Here is a 25,968-nt window from a genome sequence, read left to right on the forward strand (position 1 = left end):
TAGGAAAAATAACACAAATCAAGTTTGAAACGTCCACTGGCAAACAATTGCCTGCTAATGTAAAATAGATCTGCATTCACAACTCAAGAAGTATTGTGTACAGCTAGCAAACATCTTATCTGATCTATACATTTTTCCACAGCTGGTTATTCTCTTGGACAAATATTGCCCCTCATTTAAGGAAAATGGTATTTATCACACTGATTACTTTGAAAAAGTGTATTTTATACAGAGTTTTGTCCCTGCAAACATTTATTAAGGTAGCTTTTTTTAATACATATGTACAGATGTACATACACACAACCCAACATTTCATTTGCAATGAAAAAAAATTCCATTAATTAAAAAAACCAAAAGGCACTGAAAATGGGGTTGCATAGCAATTCTTTAAACAGAAAATACTAAGCCTCAAGTACTTTGTTTGATGTAAGGATATCCAAAGCCTACATCATCCCATTGAGTCAGATTACAACGATGGTCTCAAAATCATGTGAGGTTATGCACAATACCATATGTACAACAGTGACCCAGCCGTATGGGGTGAATTAATAGCAAATTAGGAACTTAAATCTTTATTGTTTTGCTGTTGTTGTCTGACACTGAAAACTGACAATGATTTGAAATACCATTCTTCGTACAATAACTCCTATGAGTTGAGAATCCTGAAATACTTCCTGAAGCACTAAGCATGAATATAAAAAGAGTTAGTAGCCATTTGAACTCCTATTAATAATTCTAGTTTTAAAACAAAAGGTCATTGCTCAGCATCCTTACACAGTGAGATGGACAGACTATGTTTTATATTTGCTGGAAAAACAACCCCAAACTCTAAACCCTGAGTTTTATTTAAACAAGAAAACTGTTGGTCACTTGCACAGCACACAGAACAGAGCCAATAAAGCAGCCAAAACATACCTCTGGTTTCTTCATTATCTCTATGAAAAACATGTGATTCTTCATGGGATAAATAACAATTAAAACATCTCCAAAGTCTGTGGGTATAATGCCTCTGCGGTAGTTCCTGGTGTGCTCAGACCATACGATGTGAACCTCATCATTTCCCAAGTGACGAAGCTGCAACAGCAAATTGGCTCTTTATTAATCAGAGTGATAACAACAGTTTATGAGGGGTCATGGCTTACAAATTGAATTACAATGCTCAATAGTAGAAATATTTCATTACAGAAAAAGTTAAAATATTGTTTTTCTCCAGTTGCTCATGAAAAGATCAGCTAAATAATTTGCTCCATTCAGCGCGCATTGTTGTCTGATGGCTTAATTAAGTCATTATCAAACTAGCCATTAGCACGATATGTTAATGTACAGTACCTACAATAATTTAAGATGGGGATCTGAATTACTCTAACAAAACCCTAGTCAACAGAACATCATATTCCAGCTAAAATAAGGAAGCTGTCACAGAAACATTAAGTGCCTTGATTCCTGTCAAGCAACTTCCCCTCGTGAACCACTGCTACTGCATTTATTGTATTACAAACAGCTCCATGCTGACTCTGTCTGGAGAGGACTTCTGTTTGAAAATGTAAGCCAAATATCTGGGCAATGTGAGTGAAAGAACAACAGGAAATACTGAAGGATTTGCCTTTTTATTTGGAAAGAGAGTTGCATAAAATATGGATAAAATGTAAACATGCCATATACCAAACGCATCGAGAAGCCCGTGTGTTTGCTTTTTTATTGGAGGAATGGGAGGTGATCTAACAGATGGCAAAAAGTATTTGGCAATCACATACAAGCTACACACAATAGTTGCAACTGTAAGCTTTAAAGTTAAAATTTAATCCACATGCAGAAGGCCAGCACAAAGTATAAAGAGAATTTAAGTCCTGCTTCAAGCTTAAAAGACATCCCTACCCCCCCTTCCCAATTTGATGCTGGCCCCTGGAACAATGTGCACAATACAGCTAACAAAGAAGCCAAAATGTAGCTCTGCCTTCTTTACTGTCTCTGTGCAGGGGAAAAAAAGAAGAAAGGAAAAGAAAAAAGAAAAAAAGGTAGTGATTTTAACTGGTAAATAACAACTGAGTAATCTCCACATGCCTTGTTTCAGCCTGTATTGCACAGCTGTATTTCCTCTCTTCACAACCAGGTGAAGTCTCTACTGCACAAGTAGAAACTTTCATTCCTACATATTGGGTGGCAAACTGCACCCAAGTTATAAGAGAAGCATGGCAAAACCAGAACACCTCATGAGAATCAGAAAGTTAATACCATGAACTTGGCTTTATTTTACTCTGCTGGAGTGTAAACTGTAAGCCAAGTTCCTGGAGCGACTTAGATTCTTAGTTTATTTTAAATTAAACAGAAGGTAAAGAGTTGTATTTTGTTTACATCTATGAGAACAGCATTTTTGTTCCTGCTTGAAGACAATACAAACCATTTGTGTCTTACAAAAAATGGAAACATTAAGAGTACTATTGTTAGAGCTTTTTATATGGAAAAAAATCAGTCCAAATCACTGCTCTCGTTGTCATCCTGATTTCTGTGAACTCCCTTGTATTCTCGTATTTGCTCAGTAAAAATAAAGCAACACCCAATGAAATACCTGTGTTGATAGTATCACAGTGCAGACTGGAACAGACAAAACTAAGCAGTAACTTACATTCAGAACAAGATCCTGACTTCACTTGCTGTGAGCAGATGCAGCCAGATCACCTTAAAACCCATTAAAAGCCAGATGTAAAGTTTAGTCTTAAAAATCTGTCTGGCTACAAGACTTTGTGCACAACAGGTTACAGATAGCAGGGACCCAGGTGAGGCTGTTCCACCCTTGGGTGAAGCTGAGCTGTGAGTTTCTGTGCAAGGACCCAGCTCCCAGCAGTGACAGGTCCATGAGCAGTGCCCACCAGTGCTCAGCCTGAACCCACAGCATCCTGACACTGCAGTGAGCCCTGGCACTGGCCTCACAGCACAGGGACAGCCACAATAGTGTTATGTAGCAACATCTGCTTTAAAAACCCCAGCAGCCAAATAGGGAAACAGAATTCTGTAAGGTAATGCAACTGTCCAGTGGGACGGGGCAATGCAAACTGCTCCTCATTCTGTAAAAACAAGGCATGACAAAAAGGTTCTGTGCTGCCTGGCCTCCTATTGCTGCCAGAGTGATAAACAGCACAAACCACCACAAGACCAGAAAACAAAATATGTCCAAAACCTGCTTCAGAGACCCTTTTTAAATCACAAGGATCTATTCTGATAATCAAACACTTTTCACACTGTTGAACCCCCAAGCCCCTTTTACTTGTAACACATTCAAGACAACAAAATTCTGTAAAACAGGGAGAAGTTAGATCAACCAAGGCTTGTTGGGCTTGTTTGAGACAGGACGTGATGCCCATGAGCTCAGAATCTTGCAAACATCCTGAGATAATAAATCCCTCCCTTTGCTACAATCCTCATGGCACGCTAGTAACTCATTTTAAAGCTGGAGTCCCATCTCTGATTTGCAAACATCCTGAGTAAAGCAAAATGGTACAAATACAAAACCAGTATTAATAAAAAATATTTGCTCTTGTAAGATCATTTCATTGATAAAACCATTGTAATAATCTTATCTGTGACAACAAACCAGCTGCTATTTTCCTGTATTCCTCATGCAACATAACAGCTGTGGGTAGCCCCAGTACCCTGACGGACATGAATGAGTTTTGATTAAAGGTCCAAAGCAACACAGACGATGAATTTGGAGCCCAAGTCCTGTGCTGTGCTCTCTCCAAGCTAATCAGGGGGCAAAAAAAAACCAAAACTACACACACACCAATTTTAATTAATTAATTGATTAAATAATCATAGAATGGTTTGGGTTGGAAGGGACCTTAAAGATCATCTAGTTCCAACTCCCCTACTCAGGCAAATCCCCAGGCAGCCAGGAAGTAACAGAGATATTTAAAAGCAAAACCAAACTACAGGCTAGCTCAGCCACAACTGGCCAGGTCTTTCAGCTTGTTGCTGACCTGAACCACTTCTCTACCAACGCTGGGGAAAGGCAGCTCTTGAAACAGCAACCTCTTCTCTCACGGGCACGCAGCTTTCCAGCCTGCAGATAATCCCAGTTTTCCTGAGCTTAGGAATCCACGTTCCCAGCTCGGTGTCTCGGCCTGGGAGCTGGGTCAGTGTGCGGGCTCCGAGGAGCATCTCACCGTGGCTGCTGCTACCTGGGGTGCGTTCCCCCAGCGCGGGCCCGCGGCAGCCACCAGGAGCGGTGTCCCCTGTGCTATGGTGTCCCCTGTGCTCTGGTGGTGTCCCCTGTGCTCTGGTGGTGTCCCCTGTATGGCGGTGTCCCCTGCGCTGTGGTGTCCCCTGTGCTCTGGTGGTGTCCCCTGCGCTGTGGTGTCCCCTGTATGGCAGTGTCCCCTGTGTTCTGGTGTCCCCTGTGCTCTGGTGGTGTCCCCTGTATGGCGGTGTCCCCTGTGCTCTGGTGCTGTCCCCTGTATGGCAGTGTCCCCTGTGCTCTGGTGGTGTCCCCTGTGCTCTGGTGGTGTCTCCTGTGCTGCGGTGTCCTCTGTATGGTGCTGTCCCCTGCGCTGTGGTGTCCCCTGTGCTGCGGTGTTCCGTGCTGCAGTGTCCCCTGCGCTCTGGTGGTGTCCCCTGTGCTGTGGTGGTGTCCCCTGTGCTGTGGCCAGGCTGCTCCCCGAGCACACCTCCTGGCCTGACCTCCTTTCCCTGCTAATTGCATTACCCAGCCAGCTGGCTCCAGAGAGCAGTCGTCTGCTTGACTGAAGAATTCCCGCTTTTGGGGAGGCACGGCTGCTACTTTTGCTAAGTAACAGTCGGTCCTGACATCCCCATTGTCTGGCTGACAGTGTACCCATCCTAAAATCTAAGTTTTATTTGTAAATTAACCAAGAAACTTCCTGCCAGAAGAGTGCTGCCTGGAGACTGATAATGTGTGCCTTTCATTCCCTCTCACTCTTACTGTATCACTGCCAATTTGTTTTTCTGCAGCCCGCCAGCCCTAGGCTATAAAAGCCTTGTAAGACATAAGTGCAATTATAGTCCTGGAGTCAAATGAATTGGACAAATCCAATAGCACAGCTCTGTCCCCACTTTGCAAACCCCTACAGCAGTTAGATTAGCTGCTAAAAATCTAATCTAGCTCTAGCTAACGAATTTCTGCAGCGAAGGAGCAAGAGTTCAGTATGGGGTTGCAACCAGATTTCTGAATTGAAAAAGTTCTGCTGTGACAGTGGAGAAAATGGAATAAAACACTGAAAAATTCTGCAGCTCATTTTAAAATGTTAGGTGCAATTTAGGTAGAACAAGACGGGACAGTAGGATGCTGTTACTGGATTGATTTTCATTTTTGCCAGAAGACAGCCAGATTTAAAAAAAAGTTTAGAACCAATGATGCTGAACCCTACTGCAGCAAAAGAGATCAGCTGAATTTTGATTATTCCACTAGAAAAGATTTTTTACAGGGCTGAGACTTATTTGGAGAGTTTGTTAGTTTTTTGTTGAATTTTTTTTTGAATGAGCAATACGTCAGCATATACTTCAAATAAAGGAATAAAACCTGCAAATCACAACTGTTCTGCAGAAAAATATGGGGCCAAACTCATCCTTGGTGGAAGTGCACTTATTCTTGTGAATTCATCCCATAAATTAATTTATCCTCCTGTGTTCAGTAAAAATAAAGAAACATAACACATTTAAGCAAAATTACTGCATCTGCTTAATTCCTCAGCCCACAGAATTTATGGCCTGCTGTACTACTTCCTTGGCCAGCAGGTGGTAAGACCTTCTGTTCAGCTCTGGAGCTTGCAAGAGAAGCACAGGCTCCTTTCTGCCTGTCTGTAGGCAAACAAGGACCAAAGAAAGCACAAAGATGACATAAAGATTTCAGAGATAAGGAGGACCTTAGATCTCAGGCAGTATCTATGCAACCCCAGCTGATGGCAGCAGGGAGAAACCAAGAAAAAACAGTTGTGGCCCCCACTGCATCCTGATTGTCACCATGATAGAATTTTGTCCTCCCAGTAGCCTTGTCCTCTGTCACAGGCAGCTCAGCATCTCAGCAGTGATGCTGCACCTGATCCTGGCTCTCTGAACCAGGTGTTGCAGAGCTCACAAGCGTGGTACCAACGGGGGGAGGAATAAGTACATTTTCCTCCTGTTTAGTGTTCTGCAGGCAGGCACATGTTTCCTTGCAGGCACACACACCAGTTCTGGTCTGCACATGCAAAGGCTGCCAAAATCAACATGGCACTTTGGCAGCCAGAGGAATTTTGTTGCTAAAGCATCAAGGTACTTGCCTTTATGCATTTCAGTATATGGCTTCCACAGCAAAGATTCACAGGTGAAATGTCAAGAATTTGTAGCTTTTAGGGTTATAAGAGTACCCGCATGATGTTTAATATTGCCTTTAGAAACAGTTTAGGTGTCCACTCATGCTCAGAAGACTGGTTTCAAATGCAGTCTAGTTCATCCATCAGCATTTTTCAAGAATTAGTGATCTTGCAGAGATTTTACAGTGCCTCTGAAATGCATCTTTGCCTCCACACTTAGCTGCAGTTTGGTAAAATTTGTTAAGAAGTCCATGCTGATTTGCACAGAAATACATGCTTGCTTACAAAAGAGCTGTGACAAATTAAATGAACCTGTTCTGTGCAGAAGCATGGAACCATGGAAAATTATAGGTTAAAAAAGACCTCTGGAAGTCATCTGGTCCAACCCACTGCTTACAGCTCCTGAGGTCCATTAGGTTGCTCAGAGCTTTGTCCTTCTTTACAGGAATACACAGTTTGATCCCTGCAGGGTTCCATTCCTATAGCAGATTTAAGGTTTTTTTTAAAAACCTTAAAGCAATTACTGTGTGGTATTCTCAGTGGATAATATGGACTGGAGCTGGCCTTGTTTCCCAGCACTTCAAGAGTTGGGGACTGGCAACTACTAAATGCTTTTGCTTTTTATTTCACATGAAGAAGAAATTTTCTTCAAGCAAACATAGGGAAGACAATTAAATAGAATAACCAGACTCTCTAAATGTTTGTGTTAATCCCTAATGTAGGTGGAAATTAGGAAAATCAGTAAAATAGACTGCAATTAAAACCCATTTTTCCCTTGTGGTAGTTCTGTCAGACTGTGCTCTCTCCTCTCCCAGGTGGATATATTACTCAACAGCTAGAGGATATTTCACTGCCACAAAATCCAGGAGCTATGACTTACAAGGGGGAAGATTAGACTGAAAGACCATGATTTGTTTAGGAAAAATAAGGCTGGGATAGACATGGTAGCAGTTCTCAAACACAAAATAGTTCTCTGGCTGCAAAATAATCTGTTCTCCCTACCCATGTGGAATAGGGTAAGACCAAATGGGCTTAAACTGAAGCAAAGGAGATGCTGCAAGAAGTCTTCTCATGTTATGAAAAGTAAGAGCCTAGGAATAAATTGCCTAGGGAAATGGTAAAGCATTCATCACTGGAGTTTTTAACTAGCAGCTGGATAAATAGTGGCCAGAAACAATAAAAATGCAGACAGTCCTGCCTTGGTAGAGTGATGGAGACTGTACAGCCTCTTGGTACTTACATTAGTCCTGCCTCTCTGCCCTAAAGGAATCAGGTTACAGGTTTTTTCCACAGTCACGTAAATTCACTAATTTAAAGATGAGTTTCATACATAAAAAGAAACATTTTTTTTTCCTTTATTTTTTTTTTCTTTTTAACGACAGGCATCTTAATAAAAAAGAAAGGATCTAGCTTTACTATTAAGTGCTGAGCAATTTTTTAGAACCAGCAATCAGAAATGCCACCTTTTGAGGAAAAGCACATGTTATTCTGAAACTAAATGGACAGTCACCCAGCAAATACAGTCACCCAGTGACATATTTATAGATCATTTTTAGAGCACAATAGTATCAAATGGCAGACTGGATGGCTGCAGCAGCATTACAAGCACACATTAGCAACCTATGTAGGACAAGTTGCCAATCCTAATTAAAAAGGCAAAGATTTGGTATGCATCTAGAATCTTCTTTGACTCTAAGCAGCAGTTGGCAAGCAACATAATCTCAAATCACTCCTTGCTAGGAAAGACAAATGATTAAGTACTGATACCAAGAAAATTTTGGGCTGGGTTCTGGCCATCTTTGAAGCAGAGTCTGCTTGTCAGAATTGTGAATAACTGGATAATGGCTTTAAATATCAGCTGGCTGCTTTTGGTACTATGCTTGTCACTTCTCTTTCACTTCTTTTCTTTTCCGTTCCACGCTGGATGATTCATCTGTAAGGTTTTATTATGCTGCATTTGGTTGTTTTGTTCTACCAAACTACAACAGTTTTGGCAGGCAGACATCATACAAATGAAATTATTGCTAATATTATTACTAATGGTGGTATTTGAGGCTACCATGGAAATGTTAATTGTGTTTCAGAATCCAGAATTTAGATGCCATTTAATTCAGATAATGTAGCTGCAGAGCACCATGTGGCACTGCAGAGATGGGCTGCTAGCACCAGCTCACACAACCTCTTTTGAGTTTAAACTTTAATTTAAGCACTTGAAGACTACAGACAACATTTTGAAATGCACAGCAAATTATTTACCTTTTTGGTGAGTGAATCATCTGAATCTGAGGGCATTCTTGTAGAGACATGAAAAATGATTTCCACAGTAGAGGTAGCATAATAGGGGGCAGTGAGTCCTGTGCTGCCGTTGCGCTGCAGGCCGCCCATAAACCCACCGTGTGTTGAGAGGTCAACCTGATTGATTGAAATCCATAATTAGAAGAAATCAGAAGACTGATGAAGAATCAGTGTTTGTTTATATATCAACTGGTGAATATATGACTCTAGAATTCTGTAGCCATCCCAGAGAAAGAGAAGTCTTCTCCAATGGGCTTGTGATCTTTGCATTAGATGTGCCCATTTCCCATTCCTGTGTCTGCCATTTACTAAAAGCAAACATCTCTAAGCACTCATTATCCATATGGCTTTTCCACCTTCCTCCCAGCAAAGAACAGCAATGCAGCACAAACATTCTGTCACAGGCTGCTGCTCTGGGGGCTCTGCTCTCTCACAGCACACACAACCAGAAATAATCATAAAGTGCAGAGATTTTTTTGCAATCAGAAAAATTGCAAAAGAAGTTGGAGATCTGTACAAATAGAGAAATCTTCAAAGAAATTACTCCAGAAGATTATTCAGAAGTGCCTCTCTGCAGAAAAGCCTGTGTCCACAAGCTGTTTTTTTTTCCCAGCTACACCAGCCTGATGGTCCAACCTCTCCCTGCAGACCTTGTATCACTTAAATCCTTAAACACCAAACACAGCTACTTTCTGTTTCCAAAACCCATAAATGTTCATGTCATTTAGCTTACTGACACACCATTTCAGCAGTGCAAAGTAAAACCAAACAAAGCAGTTCTGTGGGTGGGTATGTGGTCTGACCTTGTGGAGAGCTAATCAGAGCTAAAATTAAGGTCAAATTATGCTATAGCTCTTAATGATGCAGAAAGCAGGAAAGTCCACTGCAGCACCACCTGTCCATTAGAAACAGGAAGGATGCATTCATCCAGAAGCAGCGTGTGGATTTACAACCCTCTGCTAAAAAGGTGGTATGATAAGTACTGCTAAATACTAGCATCCATTAAAATTTACCTTTTTAATTTTTCTTTTGAGAATTAAAACCAGGTAGTGCTATAAGCAACTTGCTTTTCAATATGACAGCTTGCCTAAATTTAAGACTATTACCTCCCAGCCTAGTCCAGCAACGAAATCTTCATATGCCTGGCTTCCCCTTGCATTGGACAGGATGGAACATTTGTCCTCCTGTCCTTCTGCAATGTAGAACACTGCAATCTTGTGAGTTTCACGGCTGCAAGCAGACACCAGAAGAAACAAGAGTTAAAGTTTCAGTTTCAGAAGTTTCTTTTATGCACAGAAATGCATCACTCAATTGCAGAAATGTATTTTCATCATTTTTTTTTTCCCCACAGACACCACAGCTCAGGAAGCAGAGCCCAGGCTGCTCCTTCCCTGCATCAGCACAGGGAGTGATGAGCAAGCACCAATTACAGAGCTAATCACTCACAGCTGTGCAACCTTCCAGAGACAGCACCACTGCTCAGGTGCTAATGGGAGCACCACAGAATTTTAATTATAGGGTGATGATATATGAGAAAGAAAAAATGTTGTTGACTTCCAGATCCTAGGTTGAGTTTTACAAGGCTGACAGTGACAGTTGGCTTCTTTGGAAACAAGCTGGGAGGATTTGGTATGAAAATCGTTGGGATATAAAGAAAATCAGAACTCCACAATGCTGCAGAAAATATTCAAATAGCAGGATGTCAAGTAATGAAAAATAAAACCTAATTTTCAGAACTCTATTCTGAATATTCTACATAACTATAGAATAGTTCTATGGAGATTGCCCTTGAAATACTGCTTTTGAGACAAGAGATCACCTTGCAGAAAAAAATTCTTTGTGTGAGCTGAGCCAGGGTGGAAGAGAATTTGGGAACTTCCTCCCTCGTATCCCAGATAAAGCAAACAGGAAATAGGTTGCTGTGTTGTATTATTTGCTACTAATTTTTACTGATTTTAATTCTATTTATACAGTGCCAGTGAAAAAAACCCTTGATTATTCAAGCTCTAGAACTCTACAGAAACAATCCATTTTTCATACAAATATTTGTATTGCTAGCACATACAATTTTAATGAAGTTTGGGTTCTGGTGACATACTTGTTCTTTCTTTGGAAAGCCCATCTGTCAATGGTGTGTTTAGCAAACATCACCTACCATTGCCGGGAATCCAGATTTTTCAATTCTCGCAGTAATTTTGAATTTTTCTTAAGAAGATGAAAGCTTTTTCTATAAATATATAAAAAAAAATATTTGAAGGAAAGTTCAAGACAATACAGACACAGTATTTACTAACTCCATAGAGTGAGTTCTCCCTAAAAGAAGGGAATCAAATTAGCATGTCTCAAACTATTTTAAAAAAAATTATTATAAAGAATCTACAGATGTCTATTTAAAATCATCACTGAGGCAGGTATATGCACAAGTTCAAAAGGATGACTACCACCCAGCTGTATAATTCTTACTTCCCTAAGTGTGCACAGGTGTGGGAGTACAAGTGAGAAGAGTAAGAATACTGTAAATGTGTTCTGAATCCTCTCTTCCTACCTTCTGTCCCAGGAGTTCATTCCCAAGTCATTTAGCAACAGCCGACAGAAATAAAAGGAGGCCTGAGGTTCAGCAGGACGTGGTTCTTCTTGACAGCCCACCTTCATACTGGAGTCAGAGCTGCACTTAAATATATACTCTTTCTCCTGGGCACTCTGCCTCAGCAGGGCTTCAGTGATGGCATCTTCTTGGTCGTGGCTCATGCCAAAGGGTGGTGGTGAGGGCTCATTCAGCTTGCGCTGGGGATGCAGGAGGCATTCGGGACTGCTGCTCCCGATCTTTTCCAGCAACTGGTCAAGAGCATCTTCTCCTTCTTCCACCTGAGCAATGTCCTTCTGGGAAATGAAGTTGTGCTCAGGGTTTCCTGAGATGACAAAGGTGTTGGCTGAGCTCTGCCGTGGGAGGCAGCCCTCCAAAGGCCCATACAGTATTCTGCCATCCCAGGAATACTTCCCAGAGATGTCCCTGACGATTACCCTGACACTGGAGGGGGCTGCTGCTGGCTCAGTGTCTGCCTTCTTCTCTGCAGGGATTTGGAGGTAAGATATGAGAGTGCTGTCATTGAAGACAAAGAGCTGCAGGTTGGGACTCCGGAAGACTTCAGAGGACAGCTCAGAGGACTCCACGTAGGAGTTGTCATGGTTCTCACTAAGGAGACTGTGGAGAATAGCAGGGCCTCCACTGAGCGGGTAGTGGCTCAGATGATTCACCAGGTGAGCCATAACCATCCGTGCTGTTAAAGGTATCAACTCCAAATTCCTCCTCCTTTTTTCTAAAACAATCAATGAAAAGATGATACATCAGGAAGAGCAGTGACAGGCAATCAGGAAAGAGCATCTGGCAAATTTCTGTCATATTTCAGACACCTCCCTTATCTGTTCCCTTAATCCTTCCTGTTCAGGAAGATCTTCACAACCACTTTCCAAGAAATTTTACCTGTCACATATTTCTATTTTATTTTAGCTGTCACATTTAAACCTCTGTGACATGCAGGTCTCCACATCCCACACAGTAAGGCCTGCACACCAGGCCCACCACACCTGCTGTCACTACCCTGTCCTCTGGCATGTCAAGGTGTTCCTCCTTATTCCCCATACCCCCACAGCCACCACAGCAAGAGATTGCAACCATCAGCCAATGCTTTCTGATCTTTACCATCGTGGTGGTAAGGTTTGTTGTATGAGGCACGAGGAGACTTTCTGGATCCCAAGATGTTCCCCTCAGAGCAGGCAAATGGATCAGTTATTTCATAAGCCACTGTCCCTCTGCCAGGCACGTGCTCCTTGCTTACCCTCAGCAACAGTCAGCAGGTTGCCCAGATCCATGGAGGAGTGGCACTGGGCAGGCTCAGAGCTCTTGACATTTCCCAGAGGCAAAAAGGGATCATAATCACTGGAGGAGAGATCTGCCAGACTCAGCACATAATGGCTCTGCTGAGTGTACGTAGAGGAGCCATTCACACAGCAGTGCAGGACCTGCAAGCAGGCAAGGACACTGAAGGAGTGACAAAGTGCACACTGCAGCACCCATCTGAACACATTCAGTGAGGAGTCACCCAACAGATTTTTTACACTGTGAAATCCAGGGCATGCTACACAAACCTCCTATGTCTAAATGCAGCGTTTTTAAAATAACACTCTTTGCTCTGATCTTGTTATCTTGACATTTTGCATATTTACCTTGTCATCTGTACAACTTCCACCCTCACTTTAAGAACTCATGATTTTCTACAGCTTGCTAAAAATGCTTCTGTGCCTAACAGGATCTGTGAAAAGCATCTTTAAGCATCTAGACACAATGAATCAGGTTCATTCCTCATACTCACCCTGTAAATGTAGTCCAGTAAAGGTGCTTTGGATGCATGCTGATCTTCAAGAGCACCAGCAGACACTGGCTCCAGTAGCATTTTCATGGGCAGTGCCATACACCAGTCCAACAAGCAAAGCAGCAGTGAAACTATAAACTAAACAAAACCATGTAACACAGTGTTTAGGTATATTCTACTAAATTGACCCAAAATTAAAGGTAGGAGCATGAAAGTTTAAATCTGATTCTGGTTCTAAGCGACTCACCTAATAAACATCTTGTACAGCACAAAGAAAGCAGGGAAACTGCTCTCTTCAGCAACATACCTTTTTATCTGCTTCCACAGAGGAGTACTCAGCACTTGGCAAAAGAAATGCAATAGTGGCCACAAGGATCTACATTAAAATAAAAAGAATTCCAGATAGACATTTAAATTTCGTTATAAAGACAGTGCATGAGCTTCATTTGAACAGGGTATGAACAGGTTAAATTCTCTCAGGAGCATCTAACTACCCTTGCAATCAGTGTCCAAGTGAAATTAAAAGTTTCACTGAGCATTTTGGAAATGAAGAGATACAAATGAGAGATGCCCTGGTCCTAGGACTACAGCAAGAACATCTCATAACAATTGCAGAAGAAAGAAAAAGTTAGTCACAGTGGGTCAAGTAAGGAATTAATTTCCATGCAAACATTTTAAAGAAACTGACATACTTCAGTAATTTTTCTGGAGAGAGAGGCTTGGTACTTCTGAAGCTTTTGCCAATAAGAAACCAGCAGCTGAAGAACATCACAGGCTACTTGAGCTACTAGTTTATTAGAAAACTGGAAGAAAAAAGAAGATTATTAAAAGCCAAGTAAAACTTTCAGATACAATACAATGCATCCAGTTTTCCCACATCTTAAACTATTTTGTATCTATCCAAACAATAAAAAAATATAACTGTTGCAAAATCTCACTGCCAGTATTAGGACACAGCAGCCCTGGCAGCAGCTATGTCACCTCGGTTTGCTCTGCTGTGGGAAGAGTCTTCAGGTACATAATCACATGCTATTTTTGCAAATATTTTGCACTTCTGTACAGGATAACCCCCTGGGGACACTGAAGAGCTGTGAGAGACTTCACAGGAACCAGAAGGATCTGAACCATTCTCACTGAGTATAATGAGCCACTAATTAAAACCAACAGGAGACACTGTTTTGAAGGTGGCCAATGCCACATCACTGAGGCTATGCAGCTGTGTGTTAAACAGCACCCTCCCAGAGCTTGAAGCAATGAAAAGACAAACCAGCAGACTGTGCTCCATATAGCCAGCAACTATGATAAAAAATTGTAAAAACCCTCTTTTACACAATTTTTATTGAGTACAGAGACTGTCACAGTAATACCTTCAGTGTCACACCTATGACATTGATGGCCTCCTTCACCTGGGGATGGTTTGTGCACTGTGCTAGCTCTTCACATATCCAAACTCCAAGGCCACAAATGGCTATGCACCTTTTTTAAAAGAAAAAGTGGTTTTGTCAGAAGTTTTAGAAAAATATTTAGAAAACAGAAATAGTAGTAAGGAAAAAGAAATACACAAAGACTCAACCTCTCTTTTCCCTCTCTCAGATCACACAACAGGTCAGCACCTTCATGGCATGGAGTGAACCTTATCTCAATAGGGCCAAAGTGAGCAACTCATCCAACCAGGATCAAGCCACCAGGCAGCAGCAACAGCTCAGTGAGTTGTTAAACAGCAGCAAGAAAGACTTTACAGTTTTTTCTTTTACTCAGTATTTTACCTTGCAGCTTCACTTGGCTCCTCTGTAGCATTCTTCAATAAAATATTTATGAGGTAGCACTAAAATAACAAAATAAATTAAAATAAGCATCTTTTTCATACATCTACTTTAAAGTTGTTGAATTTTGACATAGTTACAAGTGAAATATCTAATTCTCAGTGTTTTGTTAAAGCATTTTTACTAACTGCCAACTTTGTCACAGGAGAAACATTTAACAGCTGGAATATAAAGGCCCACGTGGGTAAATCTGACTTAAAATCATGTACAGGAAGCAAGATGGAAATTTATTTGTTTTCAGAGCTGCTGGGTTTTCACTAATTATGAATTGATCGTTTGCTAATAGGAACTATAGTGTTTAAGTTCTAAGCAAGCCATATTTTAAAAAATTTAGTATATTTTTCAGTACAGAAGATACACTTTTAAAACCTGGACTGTTTTAATACACCTCCAATGACTGTTTGAGGCCTGGTGAAAAAAGCAAACCAGGAGCCAAGCAAGCTAAGGGTTTTGCATTCTCTCTGGTTCTACCTTCCCAGTCCACATGAGGAACTGGGAGCTGCACCCCAGCTGTACCTAACTTCATGCAGTGGATCCACGAGGTGCCTCTGGGAAACCGAAAAGCAACAGAGGCTTGTGCCAGAGCAACCTTTTGGACAAGTTTCACCTGCAGGTGGTACTCCAGGTCACCTTTGTTGGGTCTTTATGGGTTGGTGTGTGTGACTTTTTATCTTTTTTTTCCCCAGCAAAAGTATTGCTGTGAAGGTGGTTCAATTACAAAGCTTTCCATCCAGCAAAACAATTAATGTCTCAAGGTGTGCTACTGAATTTAATTCTTAGGGAAAAATAATTCCCTTAAGTTAACGGTTCTGTCTAATAAAGGAATTTTCTTAACATTTTTCTATAGCACAAGTTAGGCAAAAAAGCCTCCCATTATGCACACCCCACACCTCTTCCAGGACAAACTAATATACACAGATACAGTGAGCTTTAAATAATACCACCAACATCATTTAATGAATTGACCTGGCAGACATCTGTCTGGCAAACATCGTATTTGATCACAGGCAGCTCACTCTCCTTGAAAATAAAACATGATTTGCAGTGTCTAAGCTGTGCTAATTTCAAAGTGCATCTCAAGCAAATAAGTACATATACTGTGATCAGTCATGGGGCTTTGAGCAGGAGGAGGGATTTATTTTCTAGTAAATACATGTCACATGAAGTGACTTTATAGTAAAAATGTTTGGTCACACAAGGAGTCACAAATGAAAACTGAGTTCACCTTCACATCTGACGTTCCCGCGATGAGATCTCCAGCGTCTGAGATGGGCCTCAGGAGTGGGATTTCTTGGTAGATATTTGGAAAGCAAACAAGAGAACCAAGGATGGTGTGAGCTTCTGAGCGGGGAGCCTGAAGAGGGAAAAGTTGACAAGAAAATGAAGATGGCCTGAGCTATGAGATAGTGTCTGTCCCCATGAATACCAGGTGTGCTGTACTGACTGCAGCAGAGAACCTGCCCTGAGGAGCATGTCCTGGCAGCTCTTCCTTCTCAGCTGCAGCCAGAGCAGCGTTAAAGCAGTGACTTACAGGCACTTCTTTGCCTGTGCTTTTTGATGCAGTGTTGCTCTGCTCTTTTTCTGAGACCAAGCTTCTCCTCCAACAGGGACCTGACCCTGCTCCTAAGCATGTTCTACATTTTTACTAACTCTTTTGTCATTACACAATCCAACTACTAGTGATTTGGTGTCAATAAAAAAATACAGATCAACCTAAAGAAAAGCTGTGTGGGAGTTTAAAGCACTAATCCAGCACTACTATTAGCTGATTGTGTGACACAGAGGACAGTGAAATGCACTCAATCTGACTGTATACATGATAAAACCACACAAAGATTCCTACTTTAATACAACCATCAAAAGAAATATGGCACGCGCTGTAAATGCATTAACTACTGCTATATCATCTTGTGTAATGTTAAAAATAGATGCCCACTAGGTTTAATGCTTGTAGGAGAAATTTTCCAAGGAAAGTTGTGTTTTCATTTCTTATCAGCGAGTTAAGCTTTGGATCAATGATCAGGCTGATCAGTTTTTTAAAAAAGAGATGTCAGAAAATTAGTTGCTGTAAAACTCTTTGAGGGACAATGGAAAAAGCACAGTGAGGCTCATCCTTTCAGTCTTGCTGAAACAGGAGAGGGCCATGTCCCTGCACAGAGCTGCCTGCTCAGCCCCACAGATGTCAAGAGAAGCAGTAAAAGCACTTGGCCAACATGGACAGCAAGGCCTCCCCTGAGCTGGTGCTTCCAGTGCAACAAAGCCTGCCTGCTTCCCCAGACCTTCACCCTTATTTTGGCAGCCCATCACTCATTTGCTGTTTTACTCATCCTTCACTAATTTAATCATTTAGAGCCACAGTTCTGTTAGTGTTGATATTTACTAAGGAATTCTACTTTGCCAGGAGGGTTCCATATTTTCAGTATCTGCTCACTGGAAAAAGCTGATGAGATTGTGAAACCCAAGTCCTGCTTTTAGCACGCCAGCCGGGGATCCCATTCCTCACACTTTGGCCTTTTGATGAAACACCTCTGCAATCCTAGCATGTCACCTTATCCTGCAATTTCACACATCAGCTGCCATGGTATCTGCCCCAGGAGCCCCGTCTGGCCTGGCACTAATGAGCCACCACCTGTTAGAGCAGAGCTCGTTAGCGCAGGGTCCGCTCACCTCCAGCACGTCTGAGCTCAGCACCCTGGCTGCTGCAGAGATGAAGTCCCCGATCAGCACTGTGAAGCCAGGTAAGCCCAGGAAGAAAAACCAGGGTGGGCAGTGCCTGATGACAGTGTTCAAGATATCCTGAAAGAGAAGGTACTGTGAGGAGAAGAAGGAAAAGCCTCGAACTAAAAGAGAGCGTTGAGATTTCAGTTCGCAATTCACCAGCCCCACAGGAATCAAGGTGCTAATTCACAGAGCCACACACACAGCTCCGTGTTTAACTGATCACCACACAACAACCACCACTCTCCACTGCAGATGCTTTTAGTAGGAAAAGTGCATTTTTGATTCTGGTACTCTTGAACTCCCGTTAAAAACCCAAAACAAAGCAGACATCTATCCTTCTTCATGTCTAAGCATAAAAGAATTGCTCTCCTGTTAAATAAGACTTAGGATTCAAAACATTCAGACCATTAATCAGTTTAAGATGAAGCATTACCCCTCTCCACATGAGGCACTTCCCTAAGTCACATTACTCAAAACCCTAAAGCATGAGGTGACACAAAGGACTGGCAGCACCTGACTGGTCCTGCAGGAGGAGCTGACTGCCCGCAGTCCCTGCAGCTGCTCCCCGCTGCGGGGATGCTCCAGCACACGGGGGGTTGGGGGGGATTTCACTTCTCTGGATAGCTGCAAAATGCAGAGATGCCAAATGCAAGGAGTGATGATACACAGCACAGCTCCACAGATCAATCCATGCTACCCCGACTACTATAGGTCACTCCTCTAAATAATTAAGATAGCAAATATAGATAAGCCTTGGGAAAAAGTGCTTTGCTGAACTTGAGAAGGAACAGGGGCTTTTTGATTTTTAAGAGGCAGCACTACATGTAACAGCCCAACAGCCACAGCTTTGCTCTCAGTAGTATCCTGTGACACAGAACCCATTTGAGATAAGCATTTCAGCTGTAATCCTTCCACGTTTGAATTCATCACAGTCTCTCCAAATCGGACCAAAGTTCCTGTATTTGAGTTAAGATTTCCTTCCTAGAAGGTTTCAGCAGGTTTAAAATTAGGCACAAAATCCATATAATCCTTACCTGCAACACTACATTTGCTGAAGAATCAGATAAAGCTATTTCTGTATTGAGTAGAAAATTATTTTTCATCTTAATAAAATCTCAAAGAAAAGATGCAAAGGAAAACCATGTTCAGTGTCCATCTTTGCTGGTTTTATGATTTGTTAAAGAAGGCTTAAACTTAAATGTAATCAGAGACCATTTCCATATGCTCCATTTCTATATCAGAAACTAAAAATGTCAAACTCATTTTCCTATATATGAAGATATGCTTTAACTACATCAATATTTTATCAAAAGACTGCTAAACACCAGGACAGAACCTGCTTAGTGTTCCACTAAGTATTTATAGCAGCAACATCCAATGAAATAACTGGTTTATATTTTAAATCAATAAGATCAGTTTTTAACATAGTAGCAAATAATGCTTTTGCTTTCCTGAATAAGCTAAAATGCCACTTGAGTTAATGTTTAAACTAGTTTTAATCACTTCCTTTGATACATTTTAAAGTCAATATCAGTCAATGCAAACATTCAAAAAGAGAGCAGATGGATGCAGCAGCTCATAAAGCGGGTGGCAAACTCCTGCCTGGGGCAGAACAAAAACCCCACCTTTTTATAATTAAGGGTCTGATTAATGCACCGGGCTCCTCGCAGCACAACACACCTGTAATTAACCACAGAGCCAGGTACTGGGAGGTCTTTGGCCTGGGAATAATTGGGCATCAAGCTCCAGGGCAGCAGATGGGAGTACTCTTGTGTTGACATATGCCACAATAAAGGAGCCCATGCTAACCTGGCCTGAAAGGTACACGGAGGAAGTGCAGAGACCTGCTGCAAACAACTGCCCCAGCTCCTCTCCTGGCTCCTTCAGTCCCATCTGTTAAACACCCCTGTAACCATCACCCCCCTCTCTGGCTCTGAGCTGTGGTGGCTGTGCAGAGCACTGGGAAAACACAGATAAAGTTCCTGCAAACCCATCACTTTAACACATGAGCATCTGCGAGCTGACAGCACAGCGTAACTAACACGACTTTAACAAGTGCTGGGACAGCACACACATCCCAAAAAGCTCTGACAACATGCCTGCACAGATCTGTACTTGCCACCACTGCAAAAACCAATTTCTGCTCGTAAGAAACCTTTGAAAAACTTATTTTGAAAAGCTAATGAAAAAATCCTCTATTTCCCTTTGTAGCTTCAGACACTCCATTCCCAGCACAGGGTGTGTGGTGGGGTGACACAACACACACAGCTATTGGGAGTCATGTACCACTGCACCACAGCCCAAACCCAACTGTGGTCAGCCCAGCTTGCAGTAGTTACCACTGCAATTTTTCATCTCAGGCACTCCAGGATAGATTTCTGATAGTCTCAGTGACTCCATTTACATTCATATGAGGCAGAAGAGGTCCTGCCTGCATTGTTGCTGTCCTGCTGGAGCTCAGTCCAGACAGAACAGCCAGGACAGAACCCACAGGCAGGGCAGGTGGCTCCAGGCACAACCTGAGAGTTGTCTCCCTCTCCCAGCCAGCACACCTTCCTGCACAACAGCAGCCAGGCAGCTCCATGCAGCAATTCAGTAGCATTGCCAGCTTATCAGAGGAGTCAGGCTTATGAGAAAGAGACCAAGTGAGAACATATGTCTTATCAGTGATCTTGCAAAAATCAGGTAATTCAAACAGAGGCAAGTTGTTTCCTTCCCTTCAGAGCACTGCTCTATAAATGTAAACTGTCCAGCAGCTTACAGCCTAGTAAATGAATCACTTTAATTGAATGCTATGTACACAGTAACTGGAAAAACACAAGCAATAAGAAAAACATATGGTGATGGCAATAGAAATTGGTTTACTCATTCTGTGTGGTGTTGTTTCGTTACTTCTTTCATAATTGACCTTTAGAACGATAAATGTGTAAAATAATTTTGGTTTATTATGGCTCCAAACCTTTCAGCAATTATACAAAATGAAAATTTAAAAGGAAGTATTCATTCTGGAAGCATTTCCATTGTTTACATAATTGCACAGCTATAATTTAGTGTTCATGTTGTTAAAGAAAAGTGAAAAAAAGGACCATTATGGACTATTTCAATTCAAAATGATGCTCTGTAGTGTTAAAAATGGGAAGGAGTGGAGAGGAAGCAGCAATCACATGCATGTCCTTCTCAAATGCATTAACCCTATAAATGGCATAATATTTCAGTTTAGGTTAATCCAGTAATCCAAATAATAAGGTCATAAACATCTACAGAGTAAGTGAAAAAAATTTATGCAAGTTCACTGAAAGGTCAATTACAAAAATATTCTTCACCTAATTTTTGTTCATCTTTTGCAGCTTACAGGTGTAACCAAATAGCCTGCCATCTGCCTTCATCACGTTTCCAATTGTCCCTCAACAGGAACAACATGGATTTTTCACTTAAAGTTCACTCTGTTCTTCACCAAGAGACACCTCATTAGGGGCTGAAATTTACAGCATGGGAAAGATTATGAATTTACACAAGCCTTAAGTAGTAAATCCTACTTGGTTTGTCTTAAAGGAACAAATGCTTCCATTTACGTATTCCAAGTTTTAGCTAGCATTACATTTCAGGCAAGGGTTATCTTTCAAAAAAATTATTCCAGTAAAAATACTAACTATTTTGACACCCTCAGAAAGCACAGGACTGGCTTGTCAGCCTCAGCACTGCCACACTGGTTTTGCAGAGGTCCTGACACAGGCATTCAGGCAAAATGTGTGCCCCCATTTTGTACTTTATGGGGGCTCTGATAAAGTGGTAACAGACAGCAAGTAGAGACAAAATACAACTCCCAGGTCTCACATGAAATCCTGCACACCCTTCTGCTCAGGATAAGTTGGGAGTGCTGTAGAAAAACAGCTGCTGGGATTGACTGGAAGAAAGGGAGCACCAGGTAATGCTGATTGTAGGAGCATATGAGGAAGATTAAAAGAGGGAGAAAATCACAACAGTCATTCCAAGACAGTCATAAGAAATGGAAATATGGGAATCTAAGCCTTACTAGGCTATTATGATTATTTTCTTTTAATTGGCAGTCTGGAAAGGAATCTAAAATGAGTTATGGTTTCTGAAACACTGTTCAACTAAGAGTCCTCATGTGCAACAAAATCAGGCAGAAATCTGGGCAAGAAGTACTTATTCCAAACCACAGGAAAGCAGAGCTGCTCATCTCTTGTACCTTTGGAAGACAACACTCTACCCAGCTAATGCCTGAGCAGTCCAGAAGTTGTACACCACTTCTCACCATTGAATAAGAACTTAAGGGGCAGATATAAAAGCCAACCAGTATAATTTTTTTTTTTTTAAACTTCAGACCAGTGGTAATACAAACAGGTAATCAATATGGGTTCTCTGGTAGCAACTCTACTAAAAAATGCTTCATCTGACAAACCAGTCATCTCTCATACAAAGAGCTACAGTCAGTGTTTCTACACAAGCTTAGTGTAGTTACTACATAACTGGTGTAGCTTCCTTTACATAAATAAGCAATGGTGTATTTTAAACAAATTAGGAGGCTTATAGAAAAGCATAACTTGCATTAGTACCTCACCCTCTATAGAGTATTTCACCCAAGTCATCCTTTCACTACTAAAAGTAACTGAAAACAGCTAAAAACATATCTGTTAACTCCTCTGTCTACAGCTGGGCTGTGTTCTGTGGGCAGCCCAGTCTGCATGTGCTGAAATTTAATCACCAAGGACATCTGTCAGCTCATTTGGATTTGGGCTTTCTTTCTTTTTTTTTTTTTTTTCCATACTTAAAGTTTGCTCTGCCCTTAACATCACTAAACCAAAAACAGTCATCAGCACAGTCTCTTTTCCTATTAGCTGTCCTTTCTACAGAGAATTTCTGAATTTTACACTTTCTTATGTTCCTTACTATCTTCTAATAGATAGGTACCTTGGCAAGCCAGTATAATTGTACATTGATTAAAATATTTGTTAAAACTCACTTCAAAAGTCAGGAATATAGCTAACTTTCCAGATAACCTCTGACTACTGGATAAAACCTTGCTGGTGTGTGTTGTCACTGGGTGACACTGGACTAATTGATGCTAAAGCTCTGGTATTAGGGTAAGACTTTCTAAAATGATGACACTAAAACAGCTGAGGGTTTAAAAGTTAAAAAATATTGAAAACCTATCTGTTCTTTTGCAGCCTACATACAAGGGAGGCACCAACTTGCATGGGATTCTCTTCTCAAATCAAGAGTGCAGATTTAGACAGAAATATATCCACAAAGTTTTAGAAAACCACCTGTAATCTGGACCAAAAGGACCAGAACTGAAGAATAATTTATCTCAATAGCTGGTTTTCTGAGAAGGGGGCTGAATTAGTAGTATTTTGGAATCAAATTTTGGTACTTTTGTTCTCCAGCAAAAACAATTAAGTCGTGAGGCAAGGAGATGCTCATGTACCTTTTCAACTTCACAGAGCACAAATTACTGCAACAGTAAGCAACCAGTAGCAAAAATGAAATACACTTCCTTTCCTGGTTCAGGTATTTGAAAAGTTTGTGCACTGTACTATTAGACTTTGGTTTGATTTTAAAAGATGTATTTATTGTCCAAATCATGACACATAGAGCTGCAATGCCTGGCACGGGGTTCTTCACCCAGCAGTCTCACCCAGCAGCATAAGGCAGCTCTGCCTCCCCAAACTGCAAAAGACTATCCCATGGCATCTCCTAAAATCACACCCCAAGAGCACTTCACAGTTTTCTATAATCTAGACAAGAAGTTGAAGCAAGCATAGCTGAACCACCTTCTCCACCTGTATGGTATGGCAGAGAATGTCCAAACCCCCTTTCCTTTAATGCTGGAGGTCTGGGAGGGGAGGGGGTGAGCCCCACTGCATTTCAGTCAGAAGAAGTGAACAAAAAAAACCCCAGACCCACTATAGCATTGAAATGTCCACTGCTTTGAGCACACAGGAGGAGAAACACCATCCCCCAGAGAGTCACTTGGCCCCCCCTCAAGCTGGAAGCAATGACAAGGCCAGGCTGAGACTGACTCCCTGCTGCTGCTGACACTGTGACCTCCCCCACCTGAGAAGGTGATGCAATTGCTGCACAGGATTGTTCACTTCTTCACACAGAGATGTTTGTTGTTGAGACACTTCCACATGGACAAATTAGATGCAGCTCATTACCTCACTAGCTCCTTTCTCATCTCCTCAGCTAATTGCTACATCTGGAACTCAGCGTGCCACGGGAGCTTTCTATAGAATAAACCCTTACACTGCTCTTTTATGCACCCCAGGAGACAAGCCTGCACAGTTTGGATGCACTTGCCAGGAAGAACAGTCCTGATTCCTAACCATGGTAGGAGATGTATTATTTTGGTTTTCCATCAACACCGAAATCCACACAAAACAGCAGAAATTTTGAATGCTCATATCCCTTAAGGTGAGGAGTGGAAAGAGAAATGTATTTCAAACAGAACCATTTCTGATGGCAACTAAAACACTGACAAACACACACAGGTGAAGAGGTTTCTGAAGCAGCCACTGTCATCTCCTGTGTAGCTCTACCTTTCTTTTGCTTTCCCCCAGAAATTTCAAAGCTGTGCACAGGAAATTCCCCCATGAGAACCACCTCCTTTCTCCTGTTCCTGTGCCTTAAGAGTGAGAAATTTATGCTTGGGTTATCAAACAAAACCAAATTGTGCTAAAAAAAATTGCACTAAAATTTATTTTGGTATGCAACACCTTGAGTCCTAGAAACCACACTTTCTAGGGGGGGAAGATTCTGCAGTGCTGTGAAGAACTAGGACCCATGTTCAGTGACCCTTGTGCCCCATGGTACCACACTCCCTTTTTTAAGAAGTTTATCAGATAATAGCACATACCAAAAATCTCCCAACCAGCCCTGGTGCTGTGTGGTGGCCACTGTCATCATTATCCTGCTTCTTACAGGAAGCTGTCAGACACCTCACTTTATGCTTTGCTAATGTTTGCAGGTACCAGAGGAGGTGGCTCTGCCTCCTCCAACACAACCCTGGGTTTGTAGTTATCCTCAGCATGCAAACTGTCTGCATTAGTCTCAGAACCCATCAGGCTCCTTGGCACTAATCATACTGGAGGTACAGAGACAGGTATAAGGGACATGCTTCATATCAACATGCAGCATGAGAATCCAAACTCCCAGGCACCAGGAGCTGACACCTCTACCAGCTCCATAACTAAGGACAGCAAAACTGAAAGGGAAGTAACATGACAAAAAAAAACAAAAAAACCAACCTTATGGTCAAGTGTGCCACCAGGAGGCTAAAAAAGCCAAACCAAGAGAGGAGAGGCAGAACAAAAGAGCAGCAGCAGTGTGCAAAATATCTGGGAGAGCCTGGACTGATGTGCAGCGTGGGGCTTCCCTCTGCAGTCCTCACATCTTCATCTGCTGTGACTTCTGGATTCTAACTCTGCACAAGGACTAAAACCCTAGCACAGCAGCAAGAAGCTTAAAATCTGTGGAACTGTTATTACCACCAAATCCCAATAAAAAAGGTAAAATCTCCCAGGTCCTATGTAGGAAATACTACTTCTCCATGAAGCAGTCAGATATCCAAAAAATAGATTATCCCTTAGCTTAAGAACTGCTGACAGCTGAACACCTCTGTCCACTTCATGGAAATGCGTAGATGAAAACTACTTAAGTCTTAAAATTATTGGACCCTGTGTTGGCAGTGGCTGCTATACAGATTTCAGGGTCTTTGTGTTTTCAAATACAAAAATAAATTATTTTTCTTTAAATATTTTCTTTAAAAGGCATTAAAGTTTTTTCGAGTTGTGTGTTTTATGTGAAAGGCTTTACACAGGGGTCTGTGTGCCCTCTGCTGGTGTCCACAGCACAGCTCTAGCTATTGCTTTCATTTGACTATTTATTTTAAGGAATAAAAAATTACTACAAAAACTCATTCCTATAAAAACACAGAGATGTTTTTAGCTATTCTCTATCATGTCTAATGAGTTCTCTCATAATTTTAATACGTATTCAGCTCTTTTGCACAATAATCTCCTTACATCTTGATAAAGTCTTTTCCTTATGTCTCACTGAACACTATTATTTAGGCCAACTCAGGACACGGGGGCCTAGAAACATTTATCCACAGAAACAGAATGTTTTGGCAGCACCTCTAGGTTAGTGATAACATTCTGTCTGTTACCCCTTCAGTCCCCTTTGCACCAGTCAAAAAGAGCTGGTGTGACACTCTTAAACACCCCCTGAAGGACTAATCTGGACAAGAGAAAAGTCTGGAGAGGACAATATAGATTCTAATGTTTGAGGATGTCTTTGCAAGCAGTGGCACAGAGCTCTCAAAAGGGCATGCTGAAAGCAGAAAATGATCATGCAATTAAGCAGATTATGCAATTAAGTAAGACTATGTAATCTAAAGAGAGCTCCAGCCTAGGCTACACGGGCTAACGT

The 25,968-nt window shown here is 41.6% G+C and overlaps 1 protein-coding gene across 5 annotated transcripts in view; it reads right to left on the minus strand.

Annotated features, from left to right (window-relative positions):
- RALGAPA2 (Ral GTPase activating protein catalytic subunit alpha 2) overlaps positions 1 to 25,968 on the minus strand; it is a 111,915-nt gene that overhangs the window by 45,777 nt on the left and 40,170 nt on the right. For all 5 annotated transcript variants that reach the window (XM_071738745.1, XM_071738743.1, XM_071738744.1 and 2 more), the window contains 13 exons: positions 17,461 to 17,589; positions 16,019 to 16,147; positions 14,737 to 14,795; positions 14,338 to 14,446; positions 13,663 to 13,773; positions 13,278 to 13,346; positions 12,971 to 13,108; positions 12,437 to 12,620; positions 11,146 to 11,917; positions 10,756 to 10,827; positions 9,707 to 9,830; positions 8,562 to 8,717; positions 916 to 1,074 (listed from right to left, as the gene is read on the minus strand). In XM_071738745.1, coding sequence (XP_071594846.1) covers positions 916 to 1,074; positions 8,562 to 8,717; positions 9,707 to 9,830; positions 10,756 to 10,827; positions 11,146 to 11,917; positions 12,437 to 12,620; positions 12,971 to 13,108; positions 13,278 to 13,346; positions 13,663 to 13,773; positions 14,338 to 14,446; positions 14,737 to 14,795; positions 16,019 to 16,147; positions 17,461 to 17,589 — 2,211 coding nt within the window. The remainder of the gene's footprint in view (positions 1 to 915; positions 1,075 to 8,561; positions 8,718 to 9,706; positions 9,831 to 10,755; positions 10,828 to 11,145; positions 11,918 to 12,436; positions 12,621 to 12,970; positions 13,109 to 13,277; positions 13,347 to 13,662; positions 13,774 to 14,337; positions 14,447 to 14,736; positions 14,796 to 16,018; positions 16,148 to 17,460; positions 17,590 to 25,968) is intronic.

The sequence above is a fragment of the Heliangelus exortis genome, chromosome 3, assembly GCF_036169615.1.
Source record: "Heliangelus exortis chromosome 3, bHelExo1.hap1, whole genome shotgun sequence".
NCBI classification, from domain to species: Eukaryota; Metazoa; Chordata; class Aves; order Apodiformes; family Trochilidae; genus Heliangelus; species Heliangelus exortis.